Source organism: Zeus faber (genome assembly GCF_960531495.2).
Source record: "Zeus faber genome assembly, chromosome: 16".
Taxonomy (NCBI): Eukaryota; Metazoa; Chordata; class Actinopteri; order Zeiformes; family Zeidae; genus Zeus; species Zeus faber.
Window position 1 is genome coordinate 5,328,123 of NC_137202.1, and position 20,843 is coordinate 5,348,965.

The following is a 20,843-nucleotide window of genomic DNA, read 5'->3' on the forward strand; positions in this document are numbered from 1 at the left end:
GTGCATTGAAGCACAGTGAGAACCTGCAGCAGAGTGGTAAGTTTTTCCACAGTAAATTTGCTGAGGAACGCTTATTCTTACCCTGTTTGTCATTGATTTCATTCTTTTAATTATTTTATCAATTAGCATTTTTTCTTTTTGTTACTATGTGATGGCCATTTCATGTAAAATACTTTGAGTTACATGTCAGGTATGAAAGGTGCCATAAAAAATAAAGGTTATTATTATGAAAGTGTTCAGCAAGGTTGTGCCCTGAAGAGTTAGAAATGATGGGAACCGATATGTTCATATTCTGGGATGAAAAATGACTAACCTGTTACGTGTTTCCCCAAGTATTCTAGGTTCGATTTTTTTGCCAGATGGAAGCCAGAAATCTTTTCAGAAATGCACAAAGGGATACTTCATGGCTACTCTGAGCAAACAATTCAGCGATAAATGCTGGTGTTTATCGCCTGCATCTGCAAATGTCCAACAACAGCCAAATGGGTTGAGTTACTTCTTTGGATGTAAATGAAGTTTCAGGCCTTAAAGACCACAGCTGTTGACGCTCCCTGACTCAGAACGGATGTGAAGTCACAAGCACGACACGAAAACAACGAGGTAAGAAGTCAAAGTCCGCAAAGGTTTATTCCAAAAAACAGGCAGGGGTCAAAACCAGGAGATCGGTCAGAAGGCAAACGTATCCTGCAGGGAACAGGCAGAGAATCAGGGTCCAGGGAAGGACCGGAAGACAGGACTTTGGACAGGTGTTTATACTGAGGGACCGAGGAGGGTACGCGCTGCAGGCGGGGGAAACCGGGTGGGGGGAAGAGAGTGACAGCAAAGCAAAAGGGAGTGGGCGGATCTGAAATGACATGGTGGTTAGTGACACTGCACGAGGAAATGACCGGATGAAAATAAAACATGAAAACAAATACAAATACTGGGAGGTCGGGGCGGATTCATGACAACAGCACAATCTGCTACGACTCACTGATAAGGAGCCGATGTTCCGTCTTAGTTTGGAGCCCGATGAAATTGCGCCTGCATTGCACGGATACAAAAAAAAGCCCAAATAAATGAAAAATCGATCGCAATTCCCAGCGCTGTAATTAAGGTCGAACGCGCACATGGGATCAAAGCAAACATCAATTTAATTTCAAGTAGAAAATAATCGATGCGAATAAATACGTTTAAGAGGAAAGCTGTAAGAGAAGCAGGGGGGCAGCATGAAACTCATCGCGGTTCAGAATTTTCCATGCAAACCCAGGAGGAAAAAAAATTTGGCGAAACATTTTGAAATTTACTGCGGGTAACAAGGAATTTTAAATACAGAGAGTTGTATGAAGACCGTAGTATTTATAAACCTACAATTCGAAATTGCTCAAAGCGATTGTGGAACAAATAACCTCCACTTCATAGTAATGTGATTTCCTTTCCACAGTCACGACATAATTACATTCTGCCGGCGGTTATTTAAAACACATACTGACTAAAGACTGTATAACTATTATGGTGAACCAGTAAACACTGTAACCTACCCAGGGTCATGCACTTCAGATTAGTTTAGTCAAATCTGCAAAACTACTTTGTAGAAATTGCTCAGACGCGTAATCATTCTAGCTGTAGAAAACATTCATTTGCCTTAACTTCTGTATAGAAATCTGAGTTCTAAAGACATTCGGAAAACTGCCAATAAAATTGCCTAAAATACAAAACATCCCGATCAAACCCACAGGGTCTGGTGCAATGGCAGTCGACAAATGTCACTTTTGTGATGTGCCGTGCTCTCCAATCACATGCTTTTGCTCTCAGATAAACAAGCATCGGAGAGGAATCCGGAATGTAGAAGGAATGTATAGAACGGCATCAATAAAAATGCAATTACACTTCCACCCGCGATGCAATTAAAATGCGGCTCAGCCCGCGGCCTCCGCGGCAGCTTCCCCCATTAGAATTCAATCAGCGTTTCATGCACGTGGAAGCAGGTCGGCCCGCGGCTCGCTCCGTCTCACTCTTATTAACGAGACACTTTTGGAAGAGCAGGCTGCGCGGCGGCGGTGTGGAGCTGCCGGCGTCTTCCTCAGATCAGCCAAGATACTGAAGCAATTGAAAGAAAAAAAAAAAAAAAAGCTTCACCAGTCTCCCAGTCCGCAACGTGCAGGAGCGCTGGACTGGAATGTTCTCTCCTTTCTTCAAGCCGGCAACACTGGATTGATATGAAGTCTTGTTTTAATATTTGTATTGTTAATTAATCCACGCGGGGAAATGAGTGAGGACGGGTGGGGGGGCCACTCCAGGTCATGACTGATGCCTACTACTACTACTACTAGCATTACTCCCACTACTACTACTACTACTACTAATACCACTACTTCTACTACTACTACTACTACTACGTATCATGGGTGCCTCATATTGCACTTTATTTAACAATTGAGTATTGGATATTTTATATATTTTAAGATTTTATTTATACATTGGAAGACCATGGACAAACGTTCCTTGCTTTAGGTGTTTTTTTTACACAGAGTTGGTGGTAGGCTGGTAGATTTCAGTGTCCTGGACAAATGAGAGCGATTCCGGTCAAATATCATCTGTATTTATTGAGCTTAAAAGCAACTGATATGCAGGCTAGATAAAGAATGAAATCCTGAAGGCATGTGGATTTATAATATCTTTAGTTGAATATTCAAAATAAAATAAGTCCCCTCAGTTAATGATGACTGGCTTTCTGTTGCAACTTGCCGACTGCGGAAATGAACAGATCTGCGGAATTTTTTATCGAAATGAACGAGTAAAAGGAAAATAAAATTGCGATTAATATCGATATTGTTTTATCAGCCAGCACAAATTTAAATTGTGCTTAGTGGGAATAATTTTCACCGAACATTATGACTGGAGAGATTGAAATACGTCGGACTTCAACAGATTTTCCCCGTCAAAAAAAACGCCAATTATAGGATAACGGAAACACTGGTTTTACAGAATAAATGTAATAAAAAGTTAAAATTTGTCTCCCTTAATTTTTATTCTTTTTTTTTTTGCTGATCTGAAAAATGACCCCATCTGTGACTCGAAACCGTGACACGATCCGAACCGCCAGTTCTGTGATCCGTTGCCCCCCGAATGGGGAGAACATGCAACCTGCACACGGAAAGGCCCCGGTCGGGTTGGAACCAGGACCGTCTCGCTGTGACCTTCTAGCAAAGCTTCATAGCTACACAGCAGGTCTGGGATGTTTAAAAGTACTTTATAATAACATTAAAGTGTAAATCCATAAGATCGTTCTAAACGGCCTGTTCCCTGTCACTTCATTGTTTATTGTTTTCGAGACGTTTTTCCTGGTCAGTTGAGGCGGTGGGGATATGTTTTCATCGGAGGGCACCGTTCTTTAAAGAGAATGTCCTTCCTAATCGACCGCGGCGCTTGTCACATTTTGGCATTATTGTCAGAAAAAGGCGGACCTCGCCACCAACAATGGAAACCGTGTGGAGAGGACCACAAGCATAACCGCAAATAAATCCAGAGGCAGTTTCTCATGAAGTGCCAGGTAGATAAAGTATGGAATATGGGATTTTTTTTTTGAGAAACATTATGTTACAGATTACCATTTTAAAACAATGAATTCTGTTACATAGCTCACCACAGCCAGGTTAGCATAAGATGAAATGAGAAGCAAAGGTCATAATATCGGTTCGGCCTCATGGCCGCCGTTTCTGCCAGGATTCCCTCGCCGCGCCGCCATAATTTCTCACTTTACCCCATGAATTAATCATTAGGCGCTGGTTCTCCTCCAGCACTGTCATCGATCGCACGCTGCTGGTCGGGTTACAGGACCCGCTCGTCCCATATGAGGCCTCTTGCAGGACCACGTAGCATTTTTGTCGGACAAAATGTCACACAACAATGATGGAGGTTCAAAAACAGAAATTGAACCCAGCGGATACCACGTTCTTTAGGAGTAAATGTCAGTTTGTTGAAATGTCATTCTGCGGCCCAATTTGTTCGAGATGCCCATTTTTATATGCTGAGATAGAGCAGCCAAATGCGCGCGCGTGTGTGTGCGCGCGCGTGTGTGACAGACAGAGGGCTGGAGAGAAAGAGGGACAAAGAGAAAAAGTGGAACAGGAACGAGGGCATCCCTTGAAGAAGTGACTGCGGAGGTTTTGTCCTGCGTTCCCCTTCATTTGCTTCCAGGGAGGCGGACGAGGAAGAGGGGGCTGAAGGCTGCGGGATGAGCATTAAAACAGACTGTGGGCGGGGGGAAAGACGCAGTATTGAAGAACCACTGAAAAAGCAACCAATGGAATGCTAGAGAATAAAAATAAAATAAAATTAAAAAAAAAGACAAGAGACGAGCAACTCAAAGAGATGGATGCATGGAGGCCATGGGTGATTTTGGCAGCGGTCGTCCCTCTCGGCAGGTGAAGGCCAGTGGGTTCTCACACATTTTACATAATATTTGTCCAATATTTGTCAATATTTATTAGTAATGCTGAAATGCTGCAACTTGTACTTACTGCAGACTAACAGTGAGCAAAAGTGACCCCTGCCATGTTGGGCCCACAAGCCAGTTAGCATAGTGCTTCCACAGTAAATATTAACTGGTGTAGATAAATTGTGTACAAATGCGTTATTACTACTCCACTAACTCCATCTTAGAGAAATGCACTGGAAAACAAATGGTTTCCCACTACACTATGTGTTTGTGTGTGTGTGTGTGTGTGTGTGTGTGTGTGTGTGTGTGTGTGTGTGTGCACGTGTGCGCATGTGTGTGTTCGTGCCAGTGAGTCCCTGCCCCGCGGAGGAAACCTGCTTCAGCGAAGCCGACATAAAAGCAGCAAACGTCGGAAGCAGCTCGGGCCCCGGCGGGGTCAAAGACACAAACGCTTGTTTTTGTACCCTACCCGCCGCGTCCCTCTCCTGCACCACGGGGATTTAACCCAAAACCCTCACACCCACCACAGCCGAGGCATTTTTCACACACCATTTCATCGCGGCGTCCACCTCCAGCCGATGACTGGTTGAGACGTGGCTCCGGTGGAACGGAGCGGCACAGCGCCGTCCATTTGGGCCCGAATCGCCGGCCGCCCGTTTCCCCGCTTGTTAAAATTTCGAGTGGAAAGAAAAGGTCATCTGAAGAGCGCGCTCACCCACGTGAAGAGCAGGGGTGAGAGACGGGGGAAGGTCACATCTAAACGGATAAATTCTTCATTTATCCGTTTTGGATTTTTTCGCGCTGCATTCGTATTAAAAACAGCGTAGACGGAAGACGCTTTGGCACACATGCACGGCTAAATGGAGACGCGCGGCCTCCATTGAGCATCCATTGATATCATCCACTGGTCAAATAATAGAAGGTACGTTGAACTCCCACGGTGACGATTTATTTACAGGTGAATTAACAAAATCCCAGTACCAAAATAAGTGCCCGGCTCCCGGGGGGAGGGGGGCGAGGCCTCGGGCGATGAGGCATATGTTTCCTAATAGACAAATATTGGTTTCCGAGATCCACATTAGTGTCAGTTCAAATATAAATGGTAACTAAATCCATGACTAACTGTGATGTATTGTACGCCCTGAAAACCATGCTCCCTCTACCACAGAAATGGAACCGATACGGACCAAAATGACTCATACGCTGTAGATAAATGAGGGGAAAAAATGTATTGTGTCTTTTAAATCGGGGGGTTTTCCGGCCGAATCAGGTTTGATTTGGGGGGGGTCTCAGACCGAGTCAGGTTTGATTTAGCGGGGGTCTCAGCTTGGGAACCCCTGGTCTAAATGCTTCCAGCTGTGGCAGCCAGAGCATGGCCGTAACCTAAGCTCAGCCCCGTTTAGTCCGTGCCCTCCTGGATCCCCCTCAGCTGAACCTGCTCTGGGTCGAGCTGCGATGCAATCCCCCCTCCCCCCCCCCCCCCAGACACGCTCAGCCAGGCGACACGTTTAACCTAATCACGATGATGAGGAAGAGGAGGAGGAGGAGGAGGAGGAGGAGGTGGAGGAGGGCGGGGTGGGGCAGGGGGGTGTACTGCCCTGGCTTAATGGGAGCGTGCAAAGTGAGGTCAGGGCAACGCCTTGGGGAGGCCTCGTTACAAGCACATATTCAAACTGCAGTGCGGCGCAGGAGCTGATAAGTGTTGAAGGGGAACTTTAAAACCCCCTCCTCACCTCAGGGGATCCTGAGATCCACAAGAAATCCTTCCAGCCTTTTAGTGCATTGTGAGCCAAACCGTGTCTATTCTTCTTGTCTCTTTATTTTTTCTTCTTTGTTTATTTCGTCAAGTTTTTTGTTGTTAACTTTTTGGTTTATATTTATTACGTTTTATTGTATATTGCCTTTTTTATTGTTAATTGTTTATTTTTTGGTTTATTTTTCCGGTTTGTTGTGAGGTTTATTTTAACTTTTCATTGTGGATTTTAAGTTTTATTCTCAATTTTCAAATGTTTGTAATCCATTGATTCTATTTCTATTCTATATATTCAAATGTATTATAGCAATTTACCAAGAGGGATGAATAGTTGGATAAAATTGAAAAGGATGAGATAAGATAAAATAAAATAAGATGAGATAAGATAAGATAAGATAAGATAAGATAAGATAAGATAAGATAAGGTAGTACTTTATTTATCCCTGAAGGGTAAATTGAAGTGTTGCAGCAGCTCAATGGGAAAACATAAAGTACAGAGTAACAGGAGCAGCAACAGTACATTGAATTATGATTACACATACAATAAGAAATCAAACAGTAAAAATAGAATAAGTAATAACACTAATAAAAAATGGCTCAGACTGTCCAGTAGTATCTATCTATCTATCTATCTATCTATCTATCTATCTATCTATCTATCTATCCGTCTCTCTATTCCACCATCACACTCACACCCATTTCTAGCAATAGCTAATTTGGAGATGTCGTGTGGGGGTGGTGTGATTTAAGCAGCCCCACCTGTCTTGGGTGTAGGTAATTGGGCCCGGGACCATGGTGGCTGTACAGCAGTTGCTTGCCAGAGCAATCAAAGGGGAACAGGTAAAACCTGTCACGACATGAGGCCATCTGCTCCTGGCTTGTTACACCTTTCCCACTCTCTCCAATAAACTGCTGTGTTTGCAACATCTCTGCCTATGTCTCTGTGCCGGAGGGCCCTGGAAACTTGGGTAGCGTTTGGCAGTCCAACTGCCACAGGAAACACCAGTTATCCCCACCTGTACGTGTTGAGATGTGGGAGGAAACGCATGCAGACGCGGGGAGAATATGCAAACTCCACACCCACACCCACACCCGAGACAAGATTCACACCCGGGTCTCTGGAGATGCGAGGCAGAAGTCCTACTGTGCCAGTCTGCAACACCTGGGATGGTGTTAGATGACACGGAAATAGCTTTCAGACAAAAAAATAATCATTTTAATGCCTTGTGCATCTTTAGGATGATCCATTCAAGTTAAATTAAAATTCGAATAAATGACTATCTTTGAAATATTGGGGTTTTTTTGTGAATAAAAAAGTAGTCATCAACCTTGTGCTAACTTAACATTTCCTCAGCCTGTATACAGTACGTATAAGATTCCATTCACTTGAATAAGCCGATCACAATGGGGTGAAGGGCAATATTCAGAATATTGCAACCGTCGTGTTAACACCTCACCCCCATTATCCTAATCGAGTTAAACTGGAAATAGGCCCGAGCACGACCCGATTAACAGACCTGGATTTCTGCTCCATCATTCCATTTATCATGGTGCGTAAACACCTCAGCCCGAATGTGATCGGCAGATCCAAACTTTCGACGCATGGATTTGAGACGGAAAGAGTTGTTTGGGCAGATAGAAGGTCACCGTAGCAACCACCAGCACACACTTGGACTTTTGATGGGAACGTGAAAAGGCGAAAAAAATTGGCCGTGGGGGGAAAAGAGGTCTGAGGAGAAACGGAGATGCAGTATGCAACAGAAGATGTGTGAAACATTTAAATTCCCTTTCTCACTCTGTGCAAGCAGACAACTGGATTAATAAAAGAAACTATTTCCCACTCCAGCGAAGATAAAAACTGAAGATCTTTAAGAGAATGTTTTTGTTTTTTTTTCTTCTTTCAGATACTGGATTTTACCGCCGTGTTTATGGTGCTATTTCACCCGAGGACATGATTTCACACCTCCCTACAGTATCAAAGAAAACCCAAACACCACAGGAACCGACGCTACGAGGAGACGGCAGAGATTAAAACCAACCACTGCCCCATTTCCATAAACAGAGAAAAACAGAGATAAAAATAAATTGCGTCTTTGGTCCACGTTTCACTGTCCCTCCGCATTCCCGCATCTCAAACGTTAGAGACGCTTACGAGTGACTCGTTCTCAATCTCCAATCTTCTGTCATCACCTCGACGTTCGTGCCCAGTTCTGTCGCATTCCAACTTTAATGCAATATTTTTTGACGGATGCCTCCCTGTTGATTATTTGACGATATTCTGAGGATTGACTTCTGGTGCTTTAGTGAGCTATTTTCGCACAAGAAACCCTAAGTGATGTGCATATTATGACCAAGCTGGTATCACAGTATTGATATCATGATAAGACATCGTCCAGCCCGACGATGAAGTCGTTTACCTCCACTGACGTTTCTATGGCATCGACAGAAGGCGGAACAACTAAAGGAAGCGTCTGGGGATGCAGGAGGAATCTGAGCTGAGAAAACGATACCTGTTGAATACCTGATGAATGGCACGTACGGGAGTGGAAAACTCGATGGAGTATCTGTACAGAGGACGATAAATGATCATCTTACATCTTTGGCAGAGTCCTACAACATCTGTTTACATTTACGTGGACGTTGCCATTTTATGTTCATGTCAACCGCTCAATTAACCCTGAATTTTGAAAAAAAAAAATCGTCTTTGCTGTTCCTAATTTATGTGTTTTTCTTAAATTCGGTTTATTTTCTTTCTTCACGTAATTTCAGTCGCTTTAACTTGTTTATCCTCTTTTGCGACTGTTTTTCTGCACTGAGTATTGGCACAGGAGAGCACGCTTTTTATTGCCAACATGGCACTTGCTATAACGTTATGCATTGGACAAGTACAACTTTCAGAAGAGACGTGGAGTCTGACATTCAACAGCAATCGTCTCAGCAGAAATGCAGTGCAGAAGAACCCCCACAGATAGTGCGCGGTGCTGCGGCCGTGCATCCCGACCCCTCGGAGCACGGAGGATGGAGACCCTGGACACTGAGGGCGTTTGGGTTTGAATTGTCCAGCAAAGGAGACAGAAACAGGATCGTTTTGTGTTCCCACGGCAACGTTTTACAGCGGACCAAAACTTGTAAATAAACTTCACGCGTATGAATCTGTCCGCTCATTGGTCCAATTTTGGCGGTTCAACGACCTTCCCGGGTGTTAACGGCAGTATCGAAAATGGAGCATCAATGGCAATTGTATAGTGGGCAATGTAGGAGCCCTGTTGGCACACGGCTAGAGGAGGTGGAGAGGACGAGGCACGTTAGGGAGGGATCGCTGATGAGAGACGATACACTTGTTACTACTTTATTTTACTTTACTTTATTCTAACAGTTAGAAGGTGCCTGTCTACTACCTGTCCTTGAAGAAATGCAAATTCCAAGGAGTCCTGCATCACGTTGCCTCTGTGGAAGGAAATCACCACTCGTGAGCCACTGCATTCACACCTGCCCAAACGAAGCGCACCCAGGAGGTACACGCATCTGGGTTCCATTCAAATGAACTAAACAGGGCAGACATGGAAGCGCCCTATGATCAGGGGCTGCCTAAGACTGGCTGACTGAAAGAAACACCCGAAAGCAGCAGGACCAGAAGGGAGGGAGACTACGTAACGCAGCGCTGTGTTTTCATGGACGGTAGTCAGTGCATGTGGACTCCCTGAGCAGCTGAGTGCCATTTCCTTCTCCAATATGATTGGCCAGATTTTCCTTTAAGGGGCTGTTTGAGGAGTGGGTGGTGAGGAAGTGGATGCAGTGGTTGTCGGATGGATGCCATGGTCTCTGGATGACTGTCAGCCAAGGGCAAACGCACACACACACACACACACACACACACACACACACACACACACACACACACACACACACACACACACACACACACACAAAAACACGATCCAAGACACTGATACATATCTACCAGTCTCTGTTGCCATGGAAACTAACAGGCCTCCCATTGACAAATCTTCAAATGCAGCAGTGTGTGGCTGTGGGGGCGCACATGTATGCATTTACATTTTACAGGTTTCAGGGAGTGCGGATGCCTGTGCGTGTACTTACCGTTCACATACACGGATCAGCGTCTGTGTGTGTGACAGAATGTCGCCCAACAATGCATTTTCCTGCTCGGTGTGTTTGCTTACACACCTGTCAGTTCGGGGAAGCTGCAGGGCACGTTTGGAACCTTCACAGCAGAACTCAGACACGTGACACACACGCGGTGTAGCCCATGCAAAGCGGGAAAAACAGCCTTCCTCAGGGCGCCAGCGGTTTTTCTCCCATTTTCACACTTTGTATTCACACAGCGTCCTCATCTCATATTAAATAATTCTGATCGCCCGAGATCCTGCTCTGCTTTTCAAAGATGTCTGGCGACTTGGAGAGAAATTGGTGTGAATCATCGAGGAATATTCTGGAAATACTTACTCAGAGGAATCTATGAAGTATATTCCAAGGGCCCCAATGCTGAGCGCAAAGACTAACACCACCTGAGGAGGAGACGAGAGAGAAGAGGGAGGTAGGGAGAGAGGGGAAGACAAGAAATGTGTTATGTGCAAAACTTTAACACGGTGACATCCTATGATTTAGTTGGCATGGACGTTGTAGCTGACACTATGAACCGAAGAGCGGCCGCGCCCCATGCATTAAAAATTGCTGCGTGTTTTCAAAATCCGAAGTTGAATAGTGGATGTTCTGCATAATGTTAAAGCAATGACTGATTGCAGGTTGTGTATAAAACATGGAGCAGGTACTGTATCTCATAAAAGAGTGAGAGGACACAGAGCCGAGGTTCCTCCAGGTTGGTCCATAAGTTGGACAAAACCAATGGTTTGGTCACTGGACTCAAACGGCGGTGAATAAATTATACCACTTGGATTGATACTGACTCTAAACACTAATCTAATCCAAACCTAAAATAAGTCATTAATAGGGGGGTAATCTGGTGGAAATGGATTCCAAGCTGGATTGAAGCCTACCTAAAAGTCAATTTCCTGTGTTGGTGTAATTTTTTCATCAATTTGCTGCAATCATTTGAATCAAATTGAAATTGTACAATTACGTTGGATGACAGCATTCAAATTTAGTATAATTAAAGCCTAATCCATCAAAATCTGTTATATAAGCATCTTAACGGCGAGTGCAGAATTTCATACATGAAATAACCCCATTGAATAAAAACCTTCACACTGGCAAAAAAAACCCCAACACATCAGGCTTTAATTCTGTGCCTGCTGGCACTCGCCGTTGCCACACGCACATCAGGATTGCCATTTTCAATCCGGTGTAGAGTCACGCAGCTGGTCGGGACGCACAATGGCCGCTGCCCTGCAAACCTGCAGCCCATTCACCCATCACCCGATCCACCCCTCCGCATGGGCTGATTGTGCAATTCATCATAGATGACAGGGCTTGATTACTTTCATGCACTGCTCCTCTGGATTGATCTGCTGCATTGTGGCCCAGGTAAACAACGGCCCTTGCATTTTTAATGGGTCGCCGCTTGAATGGAGAGGGTGACGGCGGCGCTGGCCAAAGCGGCCAGCCGGACCCGGAGCAAACTTGCAGCCTCGCAATGTGAATGACCCTCCACACAAAGGAGGGGAAGCCGGAGGCCGCAGGCTCAAGCTGAAGTGCTGAGATAACATCGGGCTTCTGAATGAGAGCCACTCCACCAGCCTGATTAGCAAGGAAACCTGTTTGCTGGAGAGCCTCGTCTTGTCCTGCCTCCATTCACCGCTCTGGTCGCTCCTTTCTCCAAATAGAACGTCATGGTTTTTCCACAAGAGGGCACAGTTAGCATACGGCAGGTAAACCTCTTTGCATACGGGAGGAGAGCTCACGCTGAAGTTAAAAATAGAAAGACAGAAAGAGACTCCAGGACACAGGCGCTACCCGACACCAGCAAACACAAATATGATGGAGGAAAATGCAGTATGTTATCCCTGCTTGTAAATAAATACCACTGTGAGGCAGCGAGGTCCCCTGAAGCCGAGAAGCACAATTACATGGGCAGCATGTCATCACATACATGAATTTATACATGTAAACACAGACACACACACACACACACACACACACACACACACACACACACACACACACACACACACACACACACACACACACACACACACACACACACACACACACACACACACACACACACACACACACACACACACACACACACACTAGCAGACACATGTGTGTCCTTGGAGTTCATTTTGTGGCCTCCTGTTGGCGGGTGGTACGGACTGACAAGGAGTGGAAACACAGAGACCGATACAGATACGTGAAAAAGAGAAAAATTAAGTGGAAAAAGGATCGAAACGAACAGAAAGGGATCATATAGAAAATGGAGGCGACGGGAGTCAAGTATGGGGACAAGCTGTGGCTGAGGTTGGCTTTGCTGAAGAGCTGAGCAGCGAACAGCGAACAGACACCGATGAGCCGAGGAGATAAGAAGCGTCGTCATCTTAAACTGACCCAGTTATTCAGCTGTGAAAGCTGGTGCATCTCTCTCTCTGTTGTCCTCCCTCCTCCTCCTCTCCCCGCTCTCGACATCTCTGCTAATGAGGGCGGGGCAGGGACAGGGGCTATATGTCAGAGTCTTCTGGAGATAACCAACCAAGTAGCCGCCACAACAAATCAGGACCGCTGTTACGAAACTTTGTGGAAAACCCCAAAATTACGGTAGCAGCAGAGGGGCATCCCCAACGCCCGCACAAGATAAAACAACAACAACAACAACAAAAAATATAATAATAATAATAACAATAACAATAACAATAACAATAACAATAATAATAATAATAATAATAATGAAAAAAAATATAATAATAATTATAATAATAAGAGACCCTGTAATAATAATGGATTTGTCAATGTCAAAAAGTCACATAAAAAACAACCACCTACAAAAAACAACCTGCACAATTCATCCAGTTAATCATAACCACCAAAGAACTGGAAACAAGAGAAGAAAAATACTCTGTTCAGACAACATACACTGCCATAATTCTCACCTGCACACATACTGTCGACCAAAGTGTTGAGTGTGTGCATATGTGTGCACTACAAGCTCGGGAGATGAGGTCTCTCTGTTTTCCCGCAAACGGCCGTGTAGATTTTCATTGGCGTATCCCGTTCTATATTTAAAGTGCCACGCTAAATGTGCCGAGATATTTTCTGGGGTGTCCTATAACAGGCACATCGGAAGTGTAAAAGAGGGCGGTGACAAATTCTGTGTATAATACGCCTCGGAGACGGCGTGCTGCGTACAGGTTTTCGGTATGTGTGGACAGCATCGTCTCAGTGTCGTGTTCCTACGTAAGCTGGCTTAAGGTAGCAGCTCTCACATGACACCATCAACCCCATAAACACATGATGATGATACGAACTAATAAACACATGAGCATGTGTGAGGCCATAACCTGGTCAGATTGCTGATCCATTTATCCATCCGTCCCAGTTATCTACCGGCGTTTGGCTCATGCGTCCAATCTGGACGAGAGCGAACGAGTTTCTCTTTAAACAAAAGCTGGGCTACTCCCTGGAGTGCAGCTTTGGACAGGGGGCCCCGCAGCGCCGGCTCCTTCAGGCAGGTGATGTGCTCCCACCGCGTACGGAATAATCGCCTCACATTACGGCTGAGTATCCAGGCCAACGGAGCAGGGAATCAAAGGGCGCCGTCGTCGCCCCGCCGCGTTTTAGTTGAAAGCGACGCGACCGAGGGCTGAGCCCCTTCTCCCTTTTGTTTTCCCCGGGACTTAAATGGAGTGGAGGCGCAGCCACGCTCTACTCACTGCATTCACATCCCACCCATACGAACAGGAAGGGGGAATATGGGAAAGAAAAACTCCGGAGGACGAGTTTGGCTGTCGTCCAATTCATTTCATTAATGCGACGTCTTTGTACAAATACACTCCCACACGCGGCCATTCCCACACAACGTCCCTCCGTCAAGCAGACTTTCTCATCTTCATGGGCATAGATTTCGGGGGGGGGGGGGGCGCAGAAGATACGTCCCCTGAATATTTAGAAAATATACATTTGTCGCCCCCCCAATAAAAACATGCAAGAAGCAAAGGACTTTTATTTTGAAAAAAATAACTATAACATTACTTTGATTACCAAAAGGGGACAGTAGTTCAAGAGGTCCAGCTGGTCGTCTAGTAAAGGTTGCTGGTTCGATACCAGGCTCCTCCGGCTAGCATGCTGTAGTGTCCTTGAGCAAGACACTTAACCCCTAATTGCTCCTGATGGCTGCGTCCGTCGGTGTTTCAATAATTGTAAGTCGGTGATCATCTGCAATAAAGCCCTGGCACCTCATATGCCCCGTACCCCAAGAATAAACAGAGATCTGAGACTGCTTTACTTCAAATTACGAGATAAAATGTCAACTTGCACAAAATGTAAAAATAAGCCTCCGCCTGGAGCTAATGAGAGAGTCCATTTGTGGCCTCATTTGCATGCTATTGTTACCGAACATTTAAAGGTCGACATCAAAGACTGAAGAAAAAAACAAGAACAAATATCCTCGCGGCAAACGCAGTAAACCCCGGGAAATGAACGGAAAAAAATATCATCCCGAATTTATCGCCGTTTTTCCTCTATCTGGCTTTCTCTTCCATTTAGAACCGGCTTCTTTCTAAGAATACGGATGGGTTCCCCGAGATTAGCGGGACTTGGGAATCCTCCGCGCTGCTTTTAAGGACGCCCACCAGTGCTCCGCTGGCATCGCGATAAGCCAACTTTGATTGGCTTGTTTATTAATCTGGCCTGGCCCCCGGAGTTAGCCGGGATAAGGAGATCCAAAACCTCTCTTTGGTGCCTAAAAACCACAGAGGATTTGACAGGACCACGGCCAAGGAAGGCTCAGGCCCAGGCAACCTTCTGTTTCTGCTTTCCTATGGCGTCTTAATCATAATCCATATGTAGGCCACTCAGGCTTTTCCAAAAACTGATTTAAAAGAAAGAAAACTGAATATTTCCCATTTGGGCCTCAGCAGAAATATCAAGATAGTTGTGATAGTTACATTGTAATCACGGTTTTGGTTTTACACTGAATGTGACAAACGACAGTCAATCATTTTTTATGTGGAGAAACCGAACCAGATACATTACATTTTTTCAAGTTGAGGGACAAATCTGTTTCGGACGCTCTGCCCGGCAACGGCCAGGGTAGAATTATTGGAACCTATCTTAACATCAAGCAATATTTAATAATGACATTATTAACATTGTGTGTTGGCATAGTCACCATCAATAAACAGCTTTTTATATAATTGAATTGTGCATAACAATTAATTTGTGTGCTGTTATCAAACACTACATAAATTACGTTTCAGCTCTCAGTGATAATGGTAAATTTCCAACTCTGTTAACCAATCAAATAAATTCCCCCATTTTCTCCAACATAATATAATATTTTAAATGAGCAAGGCAAAATCCAGATATAGTCAGATCCGTTGGCAGATTCAGTGTAAATATAGCTTTAGTTTTGTGTGTTTTCTTTGCCGTGACTGAAGAATCCCCTTTACCTTGCCATTAATTATAGAAAGGGTGATCCATTTATCTATTGTATGTGAACATAATGAGATATCCACACCATTAAACAACTATCCAATTAAAACTCCTGCCCTGAAGTCCAGCGATGGTACAGCCGTATGGTGGACTGTGATTGGCCTACACATATCCATCGGAGATTCATTTGCACATGAATGAAGCACAAGCGCAAATAACTCGACAGTGTTCCCCGGCCGGCGAAGGTGTAAAACTGTTTGCGCTGACAAACAGGCAAGCATTTACATTCAACACAGCACATGCAGTGTTTGCTCTCATAACAAATACTCCAGCATTACATAAGGGGCAGAGTCGGTGGAGAATCGGGCAGAAAGGAAAGCGCCCAACGCGGCGCGGGATGAGCGAGCGCTGGCGTCCCGAGGGCGGGGGATGTTAACAAAACAAGACCTCCATTAAAATTTGATGGCAGGCGTCCATACATCGGCACGGTTCGTGATCTCTCTACTCGCCCTCGGCTTGGGAGAGCAGCGGGAAGCACATGGCAACGCAGATATGGATATGAACTGACACAAGCTCAGATTTACAGTCGCTGCATTTCTCTGTATTCCCTCTACTGTGCCAGGGAGGACCAGCACAATTTCACATCTTAACAATTAGTATTGGCAGGATAAGAAGGTATTACAGCACAAACCTGGACGGACCCCACTTATACCAACCTCTCTATCTCTAAGGATCTGTTATCGCTCCTTATATCTCCTTCATGCTTGAAAAAAAACCTGAACTACCATTTTTACTCACTCCTATGGAAGGTTTAGCTGGCGACCGGGGTTGGTTGGCACACTCTTCACTCTTTGCCGAAATTCTCTGGAATAATTGATGTTAGAATATTCTAACTTGCAGCAAATGAAAGGTTAAGGTCTCAGCCATGGATAAATATGTTTTAATGTACACATGTTTTCTAAAATTAGGTGATTTTTTTGATTGAAGTCATGTTGTGGCACACAAAATGCTGTAGTTATAAAAAACGAAGCAACAAACCAAAAGAATTTGGATAATTAATTCAAGTAATAACCAGAAGACATGAACATTTAATTTCTGCCAATATTTAAAACTAAACAACATTTTTTAAACACGACTTATTATGCTCCTTTTTACACAAGTTAATATAGGTCTCTGAGGTCCAGAAAACATGTTTTTGAATTTTTTTTTGCTATAGATACCACTCAGATTATGCATTCTAGCCATTCTAAGATGCCTCTAACTGCATTGTGTTCCTGAGGCTCTGTTTATATGGGAGGAGCCACCCTCCTGAGGCCACGAGTTCTGTGAGCCAGTGGTATTTACTCTGTAGCTTTCACTGATTTCCCCTTATCAGTCCCCCAAAATCTGTTTCTGAAATAAACAATTCAGTGGCTGAATCTTCACTCGTATTAGATCCACGAGGCCTCAATTAAAAGGATTTTGGTTTCAAATAAACGTCAGGAGATAAAACAAGTCCATCTACAGAAAAAACACACCATTTTAATTGGTTCTGTATGGATCGCACGCCGCAGCCTACAGTCTATCTACCGCATCATTTTAGTTTTTTAGAAAGAAAGAAACACAGCAGCATTGTTTTTTAAATACTTAGATTTTCATCGGCTGTAGTTTCTTCACGGCAGTTGGTATTAATTCCTCTATCCTTCGACAGATTTGTGCCGGTCTTCCCAGCGGCGCTTATAATACTCTGTGTTATTTCGGAAGCTGTGGGCGGAGTTACTCAGACGGGGGCAATTCTAATTCTACTGTGTCTCAATGTGACGCAAGTGAGACACAAATCTGAACGGCGTGTTTCGCCACATGTTTTCTGAAATAGACAGCGCCCAAAAAAACTGACTGAGTTGTCTTATTTCACAGTTTGTGTGTTAGTAGGTCCATCAGAGACCCAAATGTATGCGCACAAGCACTGAGAAAGGGAGATTTTCACAATAGCAATTCATCAGTAGGCATGTCTCATTACTTTTGCCATTGACCATTCAAAATGATAATAATTATCTTACAATATAAGGTTGTTTTTAATCTTTCAGAATTATTTTTAATCTCTCAAAATGCCCCAACAAAATATACATTAACAGTTACAAGTTCATGAACAAGTCAACATTTCGCGCCAACCAACCCCGATCACATTTGACCCAACGGTGTGACAAAATTATGTTCGGCAACTTATTCCTATCTATCTATCCTGTCTATTAACTCCAAGTAACACATTTCCAACAACTCTATCTGACACAGCTATATAATACCTTTAGTCCACAGACCACTTTTTCTTTACTATAAAACTGATATGTTACCCTCAAAAAAAAAGGTTAGTGACTTTCAGATGTTTTCACATAGTAGATGAGTGCAGGTCAAGAAAGCAAACATGTTTGTGTCACATTTTTTGTTCCTGTGACCTTCAAAGGACCAGAAAATAGCCGCGCGGCAATCAACCTTTGTTGCCAGCCAACCCCGGTCTCCCCCTGCAGTACCTATTGGACAAAAGCAGCGTCTGCGAAATGATGTAATGTAATATACTGTAAGGTATCAAAGGTGGGTGTATGAAAGCTATACTCGAGAGGTTTCAGACGGTTTGAGATTGTGGCTTAATCCGACAAAGAAAACATCGGCGGACTGTGAAGGACCCGGAGTGTCCTTGAGACGAAGCCAATTCAATTTGAGACCAAGGAAGGAAAGCAGAGGAGGGACGGACACTTAAGAGTCTGGATTCTGCGGCGAGGCCATTAGTCCGTTTAGGGGGTGGTAACCTAAAGATGATCCAGTAATCAGCCATCGGAGAACTGGAAAGTCTTGTTCAGACTGTCTGGGGCACGAGGCTATGACAGCTGAGAGAAGACTTTCCCATCGCGACAAATTCTAATTGGCACTCGCCCTGCGATTGTACTGTCAATAAACGTGGCAAAAACATTCCTCTTTTCACAATCACGACAGACAGAGTGTAACATTGGGCAGTGTTTAATTAGCCAAAGAGACATATCTAGGCATTCTAGATATGCCCAATTTCAGCCATAACAAATCGGAAATTACTTCTGAAGGCAAAAGCAGGACACAGGGAAAAAACTGTGACTCATTGGGGTTGCAGTGTGTGCTCGTGCCAAATCTCATGTAAACAGAGCTCAGCGAGGCTTTGAGATCGCCTCATAAAACACGAAGGGGATGTTTGCTCAAGTGCCATCAGGCACACAACCGCCAGAGCAGATGTGTACATTAAGGTGGATGTAGCTCGCTGTGATGATGCAATGCATTGAAATGTAGAGTAAATTCCCCCCTGAAACGAGGGCATTAGATATACAGAAAAGTCTGTAAAGAATCTCCATCAATGTTGAAGTCAACCTTTCGTGATGGATTTGTGTATCTGTCAATGGAGAAATACATTGAGTCTGAGTTGCATCACCGCTGTTGTGTTTCATGAGATGATATTGTTAAAGAGGATTATCGTATTTCGGCATCCGTGTCCCCTGGAGTGAAGGATGGGAAATTGCTTGTTTAATAGTTTTTACAGCAACACATGCATCTCTCTCTCGATCTCTCTGTCGCCCTCTCTCTCTCTCTCTCTCTCGCTCCCCACTCTTTCTATCCCTCCTCCTCTCTCTTCCGCCATATCTTTAATGGCAATGTCGCTCCCCAAGGTCGCATCTCCTGCGTCAGTGTGGTATGGAGTTGTTGAATAGAGGATGCTCGACGCACTTGTCCTTCACGCTGGATGCTCCTCTGTTCCGCCTCCACAGGAGGACGGCTGTTTTAATCCCAATCTTGCAGGACATTTTAAACTATTGTTGCAGAGTTCTCCCTGTATCAACATCTAGCAATGAGTATGGGTTTATAACGCCATAGAAACATGAGATTTTGGGCCTTAGTTATTATTGTCACTTGTTAATTATGGTGTTGTAAAATGGCTGGGCGATGTTGACAAAAGTAAAAAACAAAATTCGACAAATACCTTGATGGCAATAATATCACAACATATCTACATACAAGAAGTATTGAGAAACAATTATTGGTAATGTGGATATTATGAGCATTATGATTTATGACCATATTATGCTATAACAGTCGATGAGGTTCAGAAAGTGACATTACTTTAATTACTTTATTACTTTTACTTTAATGCAGCATTTAACTATATCACGAAATTAGGATATCTAGTCTAATATCACAATATCAATATTACTGTATAACAATATATGGCCGTGCCCTAGGCCAGAGCCTGAATACTGATCGATGACAAGCGCTGCTTGACCTTCACCGTCTGAGCTGTTGCCGGTATAAAGCCTCATGAGGCCGGAGCCCTTCTGCTCCACCCACTGGAGGCTACTCCCGGAGCGCCTTCCAAACAGCGACCCTGGCGACTCCTGCTCTTATCGACACCAGCGGGTTTGGCAGGTGGCCAGGTGTCAGGCTTATGTTTGGGCCGACACACACCGTCCTCTCCCAAGGTCGAGGATGAGTGATATAACAGACCCGCGACACTGCCTGGGCTTCCGTGCCAGCCGAAACATCTGGAACCTTGAAGCTCGAGTTCCCAAAGCGTGAGACTTCCGAGAGTTCCCAGTCTGCTGTGGTTAAAATGCATATTCTATTGGGCTTACTCGTGAGCACCGTGTTACTGCCTGATAACTTCTGTTTATAGATGTGTGCACGTATCTTATTTCATTTATATTTCTGATCTCTTTTTACCTGTACTGTCAACCTCTGCTGTTTAATGCCTGAGTACCCCTCAGGGATTAATAAAGTCTTACCTCACCTTATCTTGAATTCATGGCCGCTTACACATAAAAGAGTACGGAAACTCTATTAAAAACAAAAATTGCACTGAAGCACACTATAATAATACACTTGTGAATTTTGTATTTCCTTACTTTCCTGGAGGAGAGCACATATACATACATATACATACAGTAGTTCAATAATGATCTTATTTACATTAATTCAAGCATAAATGTAAAAGACCGCACTGCAATTCGAAGGTCAAACGTACTCTACCTATTCCTACGAGGAATAGGTAGAGTACGTTTGACCTTTGAACACACTTCGAAGAGTATGGTAATAGCAATAAATAATAGCTAT

At 44.2% G+C, this 20,843-nt stretch overlaps 1 protein-coding gene across 1 annotated transcript in view; it reads right to left on the reverse strand.

The window, feature by feature from the left end:
* LOC307242606 (calcium-activated potassium channel subunit alpha-1-like) overlaps positions 1-20,843 on the reverse strand; it is a 178,923-nt gene that overhangs the window by 85,333 nt on the left and 72,747 nt on the right. The window contains exon 3 of the mRNA XM_080017121.1: positions 10,641-10,702. Coding sequence (XP_079873247.1) covers positions 10,641-10,702 — 62 coding nt within the window. The remainder of the gene's footprint in view (positions 1-10,640; positions 10,703-20,843) is intronic.